The 18,921-nt window shown below is 38.2% G+C and overlaps 1 protein-coding gene across 1 annotated transcript in view; it reads right to left on the bottom strand.

Moving 5' to 3' along the window:
- Positions 1 to 18,921, bottom strand: part of CFAP43 (cilia and flagella associated protein 43) — a 101,565-nt gene that overhangs the window by 66,658 nt on the left and 15,986 nt on the right. The window contains exons 5-9 of the mRNA XM_067709479.1: positions 18,420 to 18,570; positions 13,850 to 14,009; positions 10,432 to 10,499; positions 8,692 to 8,823; positions 4,261 to 4,377 (exon numbers count right to left, since the gene is read on the bottom strand). Coding sequence (XP_067565580.1) covers positions 4,261 to 4,377; positions 8,692 to 8,823; positions 10,432 to 10,499; positions 13,850 to 14,009; positions 18,420 to 18,570 — 628 coding nt within the window. The remainder of the gene's footprint in view (positions 1 to 4,260; positions 4,378 to 8,691; positions 8,824 to 10,431; positions 10,500 to 13,849; positions 14,010 to 18,419; positions 18,571 to 18,921) is intronic.

Here is an 18,921-nt window from a genome sequence, read left to right as displayed (position 1 = left end):
TTTCAGTGCTAACATAAATGCTATTGTATGGTATTAAATTTCAAATTCCAATTCTTCACTGCTTGTATAAGAAAGCAATTGACTTTTGTATATTAAACTTGCACCCTGCAACCTTGTTATAATCACTTAGCTCCAGAAGGATTTTTTATTGATTCTCTGGGATTTTCTACATAGACAATCAGGTCATCTAAGAACAAAGTTTTATTTTTCTTCCCTCACAATCTTAATACCTTTTATTCCCCACGTCCCCCTTTTTTTTTTTTTTTTTTGTCTTATTGCATTTAGGACTTCCAGTTGATTTCATTAAGGTTTTCTTTTTTAAAGATGTCCTTTATCAGACTGAAGAAGTTACCCACTATTTGTTGTTTGCTGAGAGGTTTTGTTTTGTAATGTTATTATTAATTATTTATTCAATTTATTTAATAGATATAGGCTCAGATTATTTATTTCTCCTTGTATGAGTTTTGGTAGATTATATCTTTCAAAGAATTGGTCCATTTCATCTAAATTATCAAATTTGTAGGCATAGAGTTGTTCATAATATGGTTGGCCCTCTGTATCTGTGGGTTCTGCATCTGCAGATACGGAGAGCTGACTGTACTATGCCATTTTATATAAAGGACGTGACCATTCGTGGATTTTGGTATCCACGGGGAGTCCTGTAACCAATCCCCCATGAATACTGAAAGATGACTGAACTCTTTTATTATCCTCTTAATGTCCCTGGGGTCAGTAGTAATGACCCCTCTTAAATTTTCATTCCTGATGTTAGTAATTTGTATCTCCTCTCTCTCTCTCTCCCCCCTCCCCCCACTGCCTCATTAACTTGGCTAGAAGTTTATCAATTTTATTGATCTTTTTAAAGAACCAGCTTTTGGTTTCTTAGATTTTCTCTACTGATTTCCTATTTTTAGTTTCATTGCATTCTGCTCTCATTTTTATTATTTCTTTTCTTCTGCTTACTTTGGATTTAATTTCTTTTTTCTATTTCCTAAAGTGGGGGCTTAGATTATTGATCTTAAACATTCTTCTTTTCTAATATATGCATTGAACGCTATAAATTTCCCTCTAAGCCCTGTATTCACTGCAAAATCCCATAAATCTTGATATGTAGTATATTCATTTTCATTTAGTTCAAATTTTTAATTACTCTTAAGACTTCTTTGAGCCATGTGTTATTAGAAGTGTGTTGTTTACTCTCCAGTTATTTTGGGGTAGGGGGAGTTTCCAGCTACCTTTCTGTTATTTACTTCTAATTTAATTCCATGTAGCCTGAGAACGTATTTCTTTTAAATGGTTAAGGTATGTTTTATGACCAAGAATGTGATCTATTTTGGTGAATAATTCATGTGAGCTTGAGAAGAATGTATATTATGCTATCATTTGATGAGGTAGTCTATAGATGTCAATTAGATCCAGTTGATTGATGGTATTGTTCAATTCACCTATGATTTTGATCTTCTGCCTGCTGGTCTGTCTCTCTGAAAAATTTCTTTTAACATTCCTTGCAAGGCAGTTCTGCCAGTGACAAATTCCCTTAATTTTTATTTGTCTGAGAAAATATTTTTTCCTTCACTTTTGAAGGATAATTTTGCTGGATATAGAATCCTGGGTTTGTTTGTTTTTTTTTCTTTCAACACTTCAGATATTCACTCTACTTTTGCTTACATGATTTCTGAAGAGCAGACCACTGTGATTCTTACCTTTGTTTCTTCAAGGGTAAGGTTTTTTTTCCCTTTAGATTTTTTTCAAAATTTTTACTTTGTTTTTGATTTTCTATCATTTGAATATAACAAGCTTTGGTGTAGATTTTTTTGGTATTTATCCCGCTAGTGTTCTCTGAGCTTCCTGGATCTGTCATTAATTTTGAAAAATTCTCAGCTATTATTACGTGAAACATTTCCTCTGTTCCTTCCTTCCTTTCTTCTCCTTCTGGTATTCCTATTATGTGTATGTTATACCATTTATAATTGTCCCATGTTCTTGGATATTCTTTCTTTTTCATTCTTTTTTCTCTTTGCATTTCAGTGTTGAAGGTTCTACTGACATTCTTTATTGATTCTTTCCTTTGCAAAATTCAGTCTATTGATGAGCCCACCAAAGGCATTCTTCATTTCTGTTACACTGCTTTTTATTTCTAATATTTCTTTTTTTCTTTCTTAGAGTTTCCACATCTCTGCTCATATTATCCAGCCATTCTTTCATGTTGTCCACTGTTTCCATAAGAATCCCTAGTATATTAATCATAGTTTGTTTTAAATTTCTGGCCTGGTAATTACAATGTGTCTGTCATATCTGAGTCTAGTTCTGATGCTTGCTCTGTCTCTTCTGTTGTTGTCTTTTAGTATGCCTTATAATTTTTGTTCAAAGCTGGACATGATGTACTGGGTAAAAGAGTATGAATTAAATAGGCTATAGTGTGAGGTTTTATATTTATCTGGCTAGGAGTTAGACTGTGTTTACTGATTGCTGTAGCTGAATGTGTCAGAAACTAAAATTTCCTCTGGTGTCCTTGTTTTGGTCTGAGATGTGCAGTTTCTCCAGTTGTAATCCCCCTGGGTACTGGCTCCAGTGGTGGTTTCTACTTCTGGGCATCTGCTCCAGTAAGCTGTAATTCTTTGCATCTGCCTGTCTGTCTCTATAATTTTGGGGGGAGTGGTTTTCCCTATGACCTCAATTATCTGATGGGTCTAAGAGGAATTATTGATTTTAAATTTATTCAGCTTTTTTCTTTTTAAGATATATTAATTAATTTATTTAATTAATTTATTTTTGGCTGCATTGGGTCTTTGTTGCTGTGCATGGGCTTTCCCTAGTTGCAGCAAGTGGGGGCTACTCTTCATTGTGGTGTGCGGGCTTCTCATTGCGGTGGCTTCTCTTGTTGCGGAGCATGGGCTCTAGGCACACGGGCTTCAGTAGTCGTGGCTCGTGGGCTCTAGAGTGCAGGCTCAGTAGCTGTGGTGCACGGGCTTAGCTGCTCCACGGCATGTGGGGTCTTCCTGGACCAGGGCTTGAACCCGTGTCCCCTGCATTGGCAGGTGGATTCTTAACCACTGCACCACCAGGGAAGCCCAATTCAGCTTTTTCTTGTTGTGAGGTTCTTTACATGCTGGACTGGAAACCCAAAGTTCATATTCATTTTTACAGATAATTTTTACTCTTTCACAGGATCAAGACTGAAAGCAGCTTAAAGTAACTACAATGTGATACAATTTAAATTCTGTTTCTTGAATACTAGGGAGTGGGTAACATGATACTATGGATCAAGTATCTAAATCCTAAACATGAAAATCTTGTATTAAACTTTTTTATTGAGTTGAAACAACCCTAAAAACAGACATAATTCTTATCAGAGAACATCTAGAAGAAAAATCACATAATCAGAAAAAAAAAATCACATAATCAGAATCTGAAGATTGGAAGGAACCTTAAGTGTTACCTATTCCATAGTCTATGTATTTTTTTATTTGCTAGAACTCCCAAAATCTTAATAGATTTGTTGATGAATTATATGAAAACTGAAATATGTTTCTTGAGACCAACTAAAAGTAAGCAGTTAAACACCAGAAATAATTTTTCTTTTCTGCATGTAGAGGGAAGTTTTTTTTTTTTTCCTAAGTAGACTGAATACATGTTTTGTGCATGGCAACTATTTCGTTTTCATTTTCAGATCGGGCTGCATCACTCTGAGAGGGTAAACACTAATAGTTTAATAAGTGTTGACAACTCATTAGCAATGAATGTGTTTAACGACCTGACTTGTAAAGCTTGGATGGTGAATACAAACAGGATGGCTCCTACAGGGAACTCTGCTCAATATCATGTAGCAACCCAAGTGGGAAAAGAATTTGAAAAAGAATAGATACATGTATATGTATAACTGAATCACTTTACTGTACACCTGAAACTATCACAACATTGTTAACTATACTCTAGTATAAAACAAAAAGTTTAAAAAATAAAAACAAACAAACAAACAGGATGGCTCCTAAGATTTTAATTGCTTTGGTCATGTTCAGAGACTTAATATTATGAAGTCACAATATGACGATGTCATTCTAACTGGGGAGTAGATTTGATGATGGAAGTGGTTGGCATTTCTACCACATCTTCAAGAGTACGCTTGGGGGACTTCCCTGGTGGTCCAGTGGTTAAGACTTCGTGCTCCCAATCCCAATGCAGGGATTTACAATAGGTTGCACATGAACTTCCAAAATCTTACCCTTAAATCCTACTGTGAAACAATACCATATTCCTTACCATGCAGTATTCATTTCCAGGTGTGATAAAGTCTGTTGCCTGAAATTTCCCATCACAAGCCGCTAGGAGTTTTTCAAAGGTTGGCTCCTCATCAAAAGTGTAAATATAAATAGATCCCTGTAAACATACCAAAAAAGAAAAAAATAATGCAATTGTGTGTTCAGTTCAACAAATAGTTATTAAATGCTTACTGTGAACAAGGCACTGTGTGAGAAAAGGTAGTGGGAAAGTAGAGATAAATTCAGTAAGGCCCTGACCTTGAGGAGCTTAAAATATAAATGTTTATTGATTCATTCATTCATTCCTCAATTAACATAATCAATAAATAGGACTTTCTTCTTTTCTCCATTTCCAAGCATTTTTTAAGATTACAATACATATCAAAGCACTTTTTCCTGACTTTAAAAATAATGTCTACTTATGCAGAAAATTTGGAAAATGTAGAAAACCAGAAAAGTTGTTAAGATGAACTAACTTCTATCACATACTAGACCATGGTGGGCACTAACAAAAACTTTTAAATGTACATTTGTGAAAATTGTAGAGGTGTGGCTGAAGCTGTTACTTATGACGTGTTTATCATACTCAGGTTCCAAATTCACCTCTCCAAAAAATCTATCCTGGACATTATGCATCCCTGCCAAGTAACTGTAATACGGTCTGTTTATTTAACTAGCGATAAGAAGTCTGCTTTCAACTGATCACAAGTTCTTCAAGTTTACTTAGGTTAAACATGAATATTTTCGTTCCTGTTTATCTAAAAAATACAACTCTGTAAAGTCTAAAATTTGGTAGGTATTTACTGATTTTACCTTTCATTCATTTACCTTTCATTAATTCCTTCAACAAATAATGAGTGGATACACTGTGCCAGACACAGCTCTGGATGCTGGGGCTGCATCAGAGGACAAAACAGACAAAAGTTCCCTTCCCTTATGGAGCTTACATTCTACTGGGGACTTTGGCCAATGAATAAGATATCTAAATAATATATATTGTAAGTTAAAGAGCAATAATTATAAGAAGAAAAAAATAAAGCAGGGAAAGAGGATATGACATGGCAAAATAAGAGGGTGAAATTCTAAACTGAGTGTCCAAGAAAGGCTTTACAGAGAAGGTGTGTTTAGAGAAAAGACTTGAAGGAAATGAGGAAGGGATTCATGTGGATTCTGTGGGAAACGCATTCCAGACAGAAGGAACAGCCAGTGCAAACACTCTGAGGGAGGAGCATTCCTGGTGCGTGTAAGCAAGCTGCATGATGACCAGCATGACTGAAGCAGGGTGAATAAGAGGAGTCGCGGGAGATAAGGCCAGTGTGGGGAGTGGAGTCCACATTATGAAGGGCCTTGTAAAGCATAGTGAAGATTTTGGCTTTTACTCAGAATAACATGGGGAATCACTGGAGGGCTCTGAGTAGTAGAGAGAGATGCTTTGCTCACTTTGGCTGCTATGTTGAGTACACATAGTCTATTCTATCATGTACTGAGAAAAGTATACTAAAATCTCCTATTGAGATCATGATTTTGTTTTTCCTTGTCATTTTGTCATGTTTTGAGGCTATTTTATTTGGTACATATATATTTTAAAAGTTTATGTATTCCTAGTGAATTTAACCTTTTACTATTCTAAAATAAGCCCATTTATTCTTAGTAATGAACTTTGCCTATAAGTCTTTTTTGCCTAATATTAATATATCTCCAAAGGTTTTCTTTTGGTTAATGTTTGCATGATATATCTTTTCCCATTTTCTAAATTTACTTTCAATTTTTAATTTATTTTCAATGTTACTGTATTTTTTAAAATTTACTTTCAATCTTATGCTTTAGATATGTCACTTGAAAACAGTGCAGAGTTAGGTTTGGATTCTTTTTGTTGTTGGTGGTGGTGGTGTTGCGGTACACGGGCCTCTCACTGTTGTGGCCTCTCCCATTGCGGAGCACAGGCTCCGGACGTGCAGGCTCAGCGGCCATGGCTCATGGGCCCAGCTGCTCCGCAGCATGTGGGATCCTCCCAGAGCGGGGCACGAACCCGCGTCCCCTGCATCAGCAGGCGCACTCCCAACCACTGTGCCACCAGGGAAGCCCTGGATTCTTTTTTAATCAAATATGGTAATCTTCGCCTTTTAACTAGACCAACTATTCTGTTTTGCTTTAATTGTAATTACTAGTATATTTGAGATTAAACATTACATTTTAATTTATGCTTTCTATTTTCTCATTTGTTTTGTGTTTCTTTTTCTCTCTTTTCTTACCTTGTTTTGCGTTTTTTTTTAACATTTCACTTCCCCCCTCTATGATGTGGAAATTTCATCTGATGTTTCAGTTCTTCCATGGTTACCTTAGCAGTCAGAACATGCATACTTAGCTTATAAATATCAGAAGTTACTTAAAACATTTACTCTCTTCTCAGGAAATAAAATAAACTTGAAATACATTATTCCATTTACTCCTTTCCCTCCATCTTACATTATTGTTGTCTGGAATTTTAATTCAATGTTATTTTTAAACCCAACTTTGAATTATTTGTGCTGTTTTATACAGTCAGTGTTCACTTACATTTCTCTACACATTTACTACTGCTCTTCATTCTTTTTGCATCCCAGTCCTTCCACCTGGGGTCATTTTCCTTCTGCCTGAAGTACATTCTTTAGAATTTTCTCTAGTGATGATGTGCTAACAAACTCTCAATTCTGGAGTATCTAGAAAGTCTTTTTTTACCCCTGTACTGAAAAGTATTTTCCCTGAGTATAGAATTCCGGGTGGTAGTAACCTTATTTCACTAAATCAGGGGTCAGCAAACTTTTTCTGTAAAAGGACAGCTAGTAAATATACTAGGCTTTGCAGGCCATGTGGTCTCTCACAACTACTTAATTCTACCATTGTAGTGTGAAAGCAGCCATAGATAATACATAAACAAGTGGGTCTGACTGTGTTCCAGTAAAACTTTATTTACAAAAACAAGCAGCAGGCTGGTTTTGGCCCATGGGTCTACAGTTTCCTGACCCCTGCACTACATGGAAGATCTCATTCCACTCTTTCTTACTTACATTATTGCCAGAGTAGTCAGCTGTTAGTGTCACTGAAAGTCCTTTGAAATAATCTGTTTTTTTCTCTGACTGCTTTTAAGATTTTCTCTTTGTCTTTGGTTTTCAAAAATTTCACTTTGTTAAGTCTAAGTGTGTATATTTTTCCTGCTTGGGATTCACTGGGCCTCTTGAAGCTGTAAATTCATGTCTTTAATCAGTTCTGGAAAATATCTCTTTAAATATTACCTCTGTCTCACTCTCTCTTCTCTTTGGGATTCCAATCAAATACATGTTAGATCTTTTCACTGTATCATTCATTTCTCTTACCCTCCCTTCTGTATTTCCCATACTTTTGTCACTTGGGTTCATTCTGGACAACTTCTTCTGATCTATCTTCCATTCATTGATTCTCCAGCCTTCTGTCAGACATAGTCATTTAATTTTTTCTTTGTTAGTATATTTTTATTTTTTAGAACTTCTATTTGTGTCTTTCTCCCTTCTGTTATGTTACTTTTTTTATTGTTTCCTGTTCTCCATAGATATTTTAAATTTGTCATTTATTAAAACATCGTTAGCACAGTTTAACTTCTGGTAATTACAGAAACTTAAGTCTTTCCATATTTAAATTTAAATTTCTTTTAGGCAGAAAATCATTGAACTTTACTTGTAATTCATCTAAAATCATTGCCTAACAATATAAACTAATATATCCTGACCTAAGAGTCTTCCCAACAGTATAATTCAGGTGGGCATTTGATTTTAACCTGTATTTATTTCCCTCCCTTCTTCTCTTACAGAACCTGTGTTTTCCTTAGAGAACCACCCATGACCCCAGTCTCAGTTCATGTTTGGGTGGATTGACTCTACCCAGGGTCCAATGGTAGACATGTGACTTAGGCCTGGTCAATGAGAGTTTAGAATCCCTCTGGACATAGTACTTGACCCAGGGGTAGAGAGGTGACCCAAGTTAGTACAATGAGTCTAGATTCCAGGACATTTTTTTCCAACTGGTATTTTCTACCAGGGTCACCAAGAGGATAAAAGTATAAAATTGGAGTTGCAGAAGGCTCTCTTGACACCACAGGGGCGAGTCTGCATAGAAAAGGAGGAAGCAGAGAGGAAACAGAGCCAAGATATGGCAGAAAAACAAGGCATGCAGCCTCGTGGGAGCTCCTGGATTTATATCAATTCCTTGCTTGCTTTCAGTTATACACACAAAAACAAACAAACAAACATCCTTCTGTTATTTAGGTCTTTTAAACTGGGTATTTTTTCATTTGCAAGCTAAAGAGTCCTGGCTAGTAGTGTTATCATTATGCAACACACTCTGCCCTTCATTCCTGTCATGCAATGATGATAATAATAATATCTGAAATTTCATGTCAAGAAACCACCATCTAGCATACCTTGTCTGTCTGAATCAGCAACATTCTGTAACTGGGAGAAAACATCAAATGTTCCACAGGCTCTTCAACCTCAAGAAAATCCTCTACTTTGTAATTTGTATCTTTAATAAGAAAAGAATACACAAAGCCATCCTAGAGACCAAAAACAATGAGATAAATGAAGAAAATTAGTCTTGATCAATGCATAGTATTCAATATACTTTCCTCATCAAACAAGCTAAGAATTATTGATTACCATCTACTATTCATTTTTGGAATCATCGTCTATGTTTACATTATCTAGAATGCCGTGGCTTCTTACCTTTATTTAGCCAACTTTTAACCATGTTTCCTGGTCAATTTTCAATTTTATCTCTTTTGTGACACATTTTTCAATTACCTAAAACTTTACTGATCTCTCCTTTCTTTGAACTTCTTTAGCATTTATCTTCTTACCACATTCTTCATTATATAGGAGGTGGGGCAGATGAGGCAGAGTTTATCGTGTGGCTGGTATCCAGAAGTCTCCTTACTTCAAAGACCTTAGCCTTAATGTATGTATAATCATCATTATGTGCATTTCCTAAATCTCTAAATGACTCAAAGGTAGGGAGTGTGCTGTTTATTTCCTTTGTATTTTCTTTTCTAGTTTTTCACACAGTGCTAGAAACAGGGCAAGTATCCAGTAAAAAAGCGTTGGTTAAATGTTGATCAGTTAGTTGTAAACAGCTTTAGGTTAATTTAACTACTCTCAAGAAAAACGGCTGGGTTCAGACTTAAGACCTGGGGGGAGAAATGTGCAAGGTGCTTTCTCCATGCCCATCATCCTTCTCCATCCCTCACCAGAGCAGATGCTCCAACCTCTCCTTTAAACTAGGTTAAAAAAACACACCAAGGGTGGCCTTGAGAAGGACAAATGCAGACTAAATGTAGGAGGAAGTAGTCCGTTGCAAGGTTGGGGAGAGGAGATTACAAGCTACATGTAGGTTAATGAGCTCCAGATTGTTTCTTGTTGGTGGAGCTACATCTCTCATTCTGACATCATTGCCTAGGTGCCCTTAGGTTCCTGGAGATGTGATCTGTGGCAAAAGATGACACAAAGCTAACAGTGTTCTGGGATGGCTACCAGTAGACCTGAGATTTTAGTGTAGGTCAGCTCCAAACCTTAGCATTGATTACAACCACATGGAAATGTAACTTGGTCTGGCCTCTTTTCATACTTACTGAGGCTATGTGCCCTAATAAATGAGAGCAAGAACTTTGGAGTTTGCCACACCTGGGTTCAAGTCCCAGCTTCTCCACTTACTGGCTGGTGAACTCTCTAAGACTTGACTCCTTTGTGTGTGTGTGTGTGTGTGTGTGTGTGTGTGTGTGTGTGTGTGTGTTTGTGTGTGTTTGGGGGGTTGGATTTTTTTAATCCTGTTTTTGCTTATTTGCAGTAAGATAGACATATAATAGATCATTATACTGTTATCTCTAATTTTGTATACATTTGAAATTCTTCATAATAAAAAGTTTTACAATAAACATCTCCCCAAACAGAATTTTAATTAATAACCTGACAGAACTTGACATCCCAAATTATGGCTCATCATAGAAAATGGAAGCAAATGGAAATTGTATATTTTCTTTTCCTTCTATTTGAAATAAATTTTTAACCATTTTTTAATTGAAGTATAGTTAATTTACAACGTTGTGTTAGCTTCAGATGTTTGTATATTTTCTTGAAAGCAATTAATTTTGAAGAAAAAAATACATTACAATTCCAGAAGCAAGCACGCCTCCCTTCTGATATGCCACGGTGACTGGACTGACAAGATTTCTTCCAACTTTGGAAAAGAAAAACAAGGTGACACGTAATTAAAAGTGCTGTACAGAGTAATTAATCTCACTTGCTTTCCTAGGACTATTCATTTCTTTGTAATTCTTCTTTCCACAAATCAACGTCCTATCAGGATATGTGCTATGCTTCTCAAACAATGAAGAATAAAAGCTGTTTTGCAATGACTACTGATGTAAATCACACAAGTTTTTTTCTTTTAATGTCCTGTATCATCAGATCTATGGAAGTAACATTGTGGAATTATATAGTTAATATATTTTCTTTTTTAGGAAAGCAATTATCAGAAATTTTAAGGGGTCAGAAAGGAAAAAGACAAAAACTGTATTATTATTAAGCTGTATACTTAAGATTTGTACATTTTATGGTACATAAATTTATACCTCAGTAAATAAAACACAGTGGACTTAAAAAAGTAAAAAGAAAAAGTGATCTATAAGAACTTTGTTATTAATAAAATATTGTCCTGGGGAAAGTAACAAAAAGCATATTAGCTTTTATGTAGATAAACCACAAGAACTACAAGATCAAAGGCTCAGAGACATGTATCAGACTTCTACTAACTGAACACTACATGCTTGGCATTTCGCCAGATGCTAAGACACATACTGTCCTTTCCTCAAAGACTATTCACCCCAGCAGTCTCTTCTTTCCAATCCAACTGCCACCAGAGTCCAGGTTGCTATGACTCCTGGCCTAGTCTAGGTGCCTGCTACTTATAGCCACCCACTTCTAGGATTGTGCTTCCCTGAACTATGGATAATTAATCTCCCCAAGCACAATTCCAGTTGGGGCACATCCCCATTCAGGAGTTGATGTCAGTCCACTGTCAGCTGAATTAAGTATAAATGCCTTAGTCAGACATTCAAGGTCAGATATGGTATCAGATAGATGTCCCTTTGTTCCCCACTATTCCTGCATAACACTCGATGCTCCAGACAAACTGGACCAGTTCTTTTTCTCAGCCTTCCCCATGTTTTCTTGTTTATGCAGATACCATTGCCCCAAATTCCACCTACCCTCATCTCTGTCTGTGAACCCATCCTTTAAGGGCTATATTAAATGCCACCTACAAAATGACCTAACTTGGCAGTTTTCCCTCATCTGAATTCCCATAGCACTTTATGAAGTTCTCCTCACATCTTAATTTTCCTGGCTGCAATTATTTGTCAACTTGTCTTATTCTCTCTAATAAAATATAAATCAGCACCTTCAAGGTGCTGATTATGAGATTATATATTTGCCACCTATGTCAACTTGGAGGCACCTTGCTTAGTGTCCTCCACATTGTAGAAGCTAGATAAATATTTATTTAAAAGTATTTATAATATATCATGAAAATAATAAAAAATAGTGTACAGAAAGGAAATAGTGAACAATATAAGACAACATACAGGGACTTCCTTGGTGGTCTATTGGTTAAGACTCTGCGCTTCTACTGCAGGGGGCGCAGGTTCGATCCCTGGTCAGGGAACTAAGATCCAGCATGCCGCGAAGTGTGGCCAAAAAAAAAAGACTACGTACAACTAAGTCCTAAATTGTGTAAAACATTACAAGTGTGATAGGGATTTGGAAATGCGAAACACTGTTTGGTAATTCACTTTACAAACACACAGAAGTGCCAATTTACTCCCTAGCAATCTCTGGAATTAAACTATAGAGCCAAAGTTTGAGTAAGTCACAGTTCCTAACTTCAAAGAGTTGGTGACTAGTGGCAAAGACAGACAGACAGACAGGCACATGGGGCGTTGTAACAGCACAGGAAGAGGCTCTAACAAAGAAGTGAGTCTGATGGAACCCCAAATGGGGCACCTGATTTTGCCTGTAGGTTGGGTAAGGACAGAGGAAGGCTCCAGAATGGATAATTTTGCCAGGTAGACAAGGAAGAGAAGGGCATCCTAGACAAAGGTAACTACCAATGCCAGCAGGCAGAATTTAGAGAAAGCACAGGAATGATAAGAACTTCTAAAAGGATCAAGTGGGAGAGCTGAAACTGGAAAGATAGGCCAGAAAAGAGGCTTAGTTTTTAGAGAGCTGAGGGATGGCATTGTGGACATGAGATCAGAGGGTGGACTGGGCCTGGAGAGTACAGGTGACAGTAAAGGGAAGAGAGATGGGGACTGGGGTAGGAAAGTTGAACCTAATGGCTTCACTTTCTCAGTGGAGTGAGTCAGGGAACAGGAGAGGGAGCAGATAAGGGACATGCAGCTGGGAAAACTTGCTGTAGGATGTGGTGTTTGAGCTGGGAACTGGAGGATTCAGAGAGTAAGGTGGCAAGGGAATGAGCTGGGTGGTATGTCTGTAAAATGATGGGAAGAAATGACTGGCTAGATCAAGAAACTCATACTGGGGAGTAGCAGGAAATAATATTATTAAAATAATAATATTTTTATTTTAATAATATTATTAAAATAATATTAATGGTGCAGGTAAGATCAGATTAGAGAGGGCTTGAAATCAAGGCAAAGTAGTCCTTGAGTTATATGTTGAAAATGGTCTTCAAGTTTGGCAGGGATGAGATGCCTGATTTGGGTCAGCTGCGGATTAAGGTCAATGAAGTCAGCCCTAAGGTTGCTGCAGGAATCAAGGTGTGAAATAATAAGAGGAATTGGAGTGGAGCGTGCATTGGTCAGGTTGGAGAACTTGCCCTGGTGAGAATCCCTTCTCAAAGTGTCTACACGTAGCCCCCCACAAGGTGACATTGGCTTCTCTGAGTCAGGCCCAACTCTGGCCACAGCTGATGGGACCAGGAATGGACACCAGATCCAAGGAGAATAGGTCAGATTCTCTCAGAAATTCTAACCAAGCAACAAAAAGTAATTTTCAAGACGGCAGTTGGTCTTAAAAGAAGGTCTTGTGGAGAAAGGGTCATTGTGGAAGGCACATTAGCTGATTAAACACAACAGGCATATATGTATGGGAGAGGATATAGCATAGTAGCTACGAACTTGGACTCTGAAGTCATTGTCTGGGTTCAGGTGTCAGCTCCATAATTTACTAGTTATGTGAATTTGGGCATGTTTCTTAACCTCTTAATGCCTCCATTTCCTCATCTATATCATGAAGATAAAAATGTATTTCCTTACAAATTTGTTTTAAGGATTATGTGACATATACATATAGAGTGATAGCAGAAAGTCTAGAGCATAGAGCACTCAATAAACATTAGTTAGCTACAAGAAACACCCAGAGGACTCGGTAATGAACTAGAGGATAAAGAAGGAGGAATCAAAGATGTCTCTAGAAAGAGAAAAATAGGGAACAAAACATCCATTGTCAAGTGCAAAACCATCACCAATGGCTACACTTCTGGGAAGATAAAGCAAAGCAGTTTCTTACCCCTTGGTGGTCCGTCTTCTATCTTATTAAGCACAGTTACCTTCAAGTTTTCTCCACTAATCATTAAAAGATGACCCTCTTCACAGCCAACATATAGGTCACTTGTTGGAGTCCAGCAGTGCATAGTCGGGTGAACCAAAGTATATAGATCGTCTTTAGGCTTCAAGGAAAGATTTAAAACCTTGTGTTAAGACAACAATCATGGCTTAAGAGCCAGAGAAATACTCAGCAAAAACAATTTCCAAGACAAAATAGATGAACATGCAGTGGCTTCTCTGGTTGTGGAGCACGGGCTCTACGCGCGCTGGCTTAGTAGTTGTGGCGCACAGGATTAGTTGCTCCGCAGCATGTGGGATCTTCCTGGGCCAGGGCTCGAACCCATGTCCCCTGCATTGGCAGGCGGATTCTTAACCACTGCACCACCAGGGAAGTCCCACAAAAGTCTTGAGTAATAACTTCTACACTGTTTCTTGGTAGACTTTTTGATATCTTGGATCTAAGAAAGTCATTGTTTAGCTAAAATCACACCATTTGAGGAAGATTTTGGTCAACCTTTCCCCTCCTGGTTCTGCAGGGGGGCATGAATGTGATTTTCCTTGAGTGGCTATGGAGAGGCTGGCCTCGATCCTCTGCTTGGTTAACTGTCACGGGGAATAAGAGGACACTTTATCTGCCTCTGGTAGCCTCTCTAGCTCATGAAACATCCTACTTGACTTTGATTCCATGGAAAACTCAGAGAGAAATGCACAAATCTTTGGGATGTGCCTAGAAGAAATGTTGGTTTTGGGAACTAAAAATAATATGGACCAAGGGTCTATGGCAAATTTTTCCTGTAAAGGACCAGGTAGAGAATAGGCTTTGCAGACCACATAGGTCTCTGTCACATATCCCTTTTTTTTTTAAATCACTTAAAAATGTAAAAAACAGGAGCTTCCCTGGTGGCGCAGTGGTTGAGAGTCTGCCTGCTAAGACAGGGGACACGGGTTCGAGCCCTGGTCTGGGAGGATCCCACATGCCACGGAGCAACTAGGCCCATAAGCCACAACTACTGAGCCTGCACGTCTGGAGCCTGTGCTCCGCAACAAGAAGGGCCGCGATAGTGAGAGGCCCGAGCACCGCGATGAAGAGTGGCCCCTGCTTGCCACAACTAGGGAAAGCCCTCGCACAGAAACGAAGACCCAACACGGCAAAAATAAATAAATAAACTCCTACCCCCAACATCTTCTTGGGAAAAAAAAAAGAAAAAAGAAAACATAGTAGGCTATAGTAGAAGAGTGTTTAACTATTACAAGAGAATCTATGAGAAAGTAATTTGTTCTTCTTGGTAGAGTGAAGGAAGTGGACAGAGAGAGAATTATCATTTAGGATGGACCTGGAAATATGACTAAGGCAGAAGTCATACATAGAAGCACTCCATATGATAATTTTTTAAAGGATACATTGTCTTTAATTGTATGATTGGCCTATTTCATGCCCTCATAGCCTTGGATTGTTAGAAAATAAATACTTGAGTAACAATTTCGCCACCCAGTGGGCAGGAAAAGAAAGGGGACAAAACCACTCAAAAGGATTAAACTGTTGCTGATTAATGACATTTTTGTGGTGTCTAAACTGAGATATGACTCAGAGGGAAAAGAGTTACTCACTGACTATCATTATTTAATCATCATTATTTAAAAGTTGCCTGGGTTGTCTTGATGACCTTAGACTATAAATCACAAAAAGACAGACTCTTACCTCGTATGGCAATGGGCTCAAAAATCTTTAAAAAACCACACATATCTGGTTCTCACAATACCAGTGAATCTGTATGTATGCCATAGAAGGTGAGAATTAAAACTTGGAATTTTCTTGCCTTGGTATATTAAACTAGTATTGTGTGTGGCTTTTCTTACTTTAAGAGAAACCTGGGCTTGTCTTCCTATTACTTTCTTTCATCAGTAAATATGTTCTGTGCCATTTAAAAATGAATGTAATATTATGTGGTGCAAGCAGAAACAATAATTTTCAATCCTGGAACTTGAGAATTTTAAAAGAAAAGGTGCCAATAGTGTTTAAAAGTATTTGTTGGTAACACCACCTCCTTGTTCAGTCCTCTGGAATCAAACATTTTGATCACTCGAGGACAAAATGTAAAAAACTCAAGCCCAACTTAATATTGCTTTAGAAATTGTAAGCATCTGAATATGTGTCAGAATGCTTGAGTTTTAAAAGGAATTTCTGTTTAGCAACTTCTGCTTTAAAAAAAAAAAAAAGTAGATGGAAAAAGAAAACTGGACCCTTGAGATTAAATTCACTATCTTGGATCCAATTCTGCCCAGATAACACCTGCCTTTGATTTCCCCCATGCTACTACTGGATACCATTTCTAATGCCCCAAATAAGTTGTGTAACGTGATGCGGGCCTATTTAAAGTCCTATTTAATGTGTCTTTCTAGTGTTAGCTATAAGAGAAATAGGGGAGTATTTAACATTTCTAATTTTATAAAAATCCACATTTGTCAATTTTTAAGACCCTTAAATAGGTCAAGTCATTACTGGTTTCTTTGCCATTGGTACTGGGTCACAAGAAATTTCATTCACAGGAAGAAATAGAATCAAGACATTTGAGATCTAAGTTTAGTTATGCTTTCACTCATTGTTTTTAGCAATTTTTCTCACCTTATTTGTCTATAAAATGAAAGAAGTAAATACTGAGAAAGTTGATTTCTAATTTAATTGTAAAGTAAATGGCTTTAATAATATTCCCTGTATGATTTAGAGATGTCATACTTTAATATTAAATTTCTGTTTTCAGAAAAAGGTTAAAATGCACTGAGTTACAAAAGTCCTAGGAAATAAAGATGTCTGTTTATTATGAGCATTTTTAAAAATGGTAACTCCACATTTACTTATTTAAAGGTGGCATTTCATAGCATTTTTCAAATAACAAGAACAATTGCTTGAATTTTAAATGTTTTATGTAGGAACCATCAAGTTGGCACAAAGGGTGAATGATGTGGGCTCCCACAGAAATTTGTTGCACACACACACACACACACACACACACACACACACACAAATTTGAGATGGTTGAAAATGTGGGTTCTTTGGCACCAAAAACTAAGCATAGAAACATTGTTTCAAGTTGTAAACCTTGATGGCTGATGTGTTTGTTTTTACTTTGCTGCCCCACTGTGGCTGAATGTGGTTGCATTTCCAAGCACAGGACCTGTACTATTAAAAGGAATTAGTTATTTTCTGTAATTTAAAAAAGTGAGTAATTGTCATCCTTTAGAGGAAATACTAAGAGCATACAACCTTTTCCCTTGCTGGCCAGAGACTTTCTGATAAACTAATTATCACATGGAACTATTTTAAACATCTATAGCTTAATTCTCTGCAGTGTTCAGAAACACTGGGGAAACTCTACTTCTGTTCTTCTGGGCTTGGAGTTTTCACACAAGCATTCACATAATGCAGGTTCCAGAGGCTCAGCAGAATCCAGCTTCTTACCTTCATCCCAAAGGCCCTGCATGTGTCACTCTCTGCTCCCTGCCTCGCTCTTGACCATCACTGCACCTCATTCCCCCTCACTTACTCTGCTCCAGACACAAGGCTCTTTTCTCAGCTCCTCAAACATACTGAGTTCTTTTCTTTGGGCCTTTGCGAGCGCAGTCCCCTCTGCCTGAACACTCTTTACGCTGCTTATAGTAGGAGGAGCGCCTCCTTGTCCTTCAGTCAGCTCCCCAGAGGCCTTCCTTGAGCAGCAGGTTAATCTCTCCCTCACCTCCCCGCCCACCTCTCATTTATCCTGTTGTAATAACTGTCACGTTTTGCAACGATTTGCTGTATCTCTTTACTTCTGGTGTTGGTGGCGCTGCCACTTTGTCTCCCTGGTAGAACGGAAGCTCCGAGAAGCAGGGTTATTATGCCTGGTTGGTCGCCATACGACCCTGTTGCCTGAAACAGTGCCTGCTACCTACAGGGAGCTTGATAAGTATCTGCTGAATGAAAAAAACTGAGTAACTGTTGGCAAACTCCCTTACGAAGCTTTCTTCCACCGTTCTGCACAGCCTCATTTCCTCCTGGATTTGCTCCTGCTTCTGTGATTGTTCCTCCTCAGGCTCCTCTTCTTCCTCCTGTCTCTTGGCTGACTCCTTCCTCTCCGGCTCTCTTCCCTGACACCTTCTCTTCCCTTTTCCTCACCCCCTATCCCCTGCCCCCCGCCACGCTCCCACCATCCTCTCTGGGGGAATGACGCTGACCACACACTGTGCCTCCAGCCCTGCCTTCTCCTCCCTGACACTAGGTCCAAGTTGCCAGCTTCCACCTGGCATCTCCACCTGGATGCTGCCCAGCACTCCAAAGTCAATATTTCCAAAACTGAAATCACATCTGGGCCCCCTGTTTCAGTTAGCAAGGCCATCATCTTCCGAGTCACCCAAACTCAAAACTCCAGAGCCTTCATCTCTCGTGGCCTCCAGGGCTAGTCTGAAATAAAAACCAGGAAGATCCTCTCTATCCTGCATGTCTCATGGGATGGTCATGAACGCAAATAGGCAAACACGGAGAGGGGCCAGGTCATTACCCTGAAAGTTTCTGCCTCTTCACCCACTAGTCCGGCAACGGCTGACACAGGGAGCACAGGTCCATAGACAGGATCTTTGGGCAATGATTGGGGAAAAACTACATCTGTTTCATTACAAAATGACCCATCTTCCAAAGGCAGTTTTACTGACCTGTGGAAAAAAGAGGCATCAGAATAATCAGATCAACAGAAACAAGTCACTGATGGAACTGCTGCATATCAGTGGTAAGCAGAATGGGAGGTGTTACAACTCATTAAAAACACCTAGCAAAAACCAGATGAAACCAAATAGTAGATTTAAAAATATATATCATAAAAGTACAAGTAATACACAGTCATAAATATAGGGATTTTTCAAAAAGTTAATATGTAAAGCAGGAATTGTAAATTTGAACACTGACAGGGGTTAAGCAGGTGGTGTGTGGCCAGGTAGGATTGTGGCAGATGGGAAAGTGTTTTCCCTCCTGTGAGACAGTGGGAAATATGTACATAGGTCTCTTCC

Source organism: Pseudorca crassidens, chromosome 16 (genome assembly GCF_039906515.1).
Source record: "Pseudorca crassidens isolate mPseCra1 chromosome 16, mPseCra1.hap1, whole genome shotgun sequence".
Lineage (NCBI taxonomy): Eukaryota > Metazoa > Chordata > Mammalia > Artiodactyla > Delphinidae > Pseudorca > Pseudorca crassidens.
Note: the sequence above shows the minus strand (reverse complement) of the source record. Positions and strands in the feature narration are given on the sequence as shown.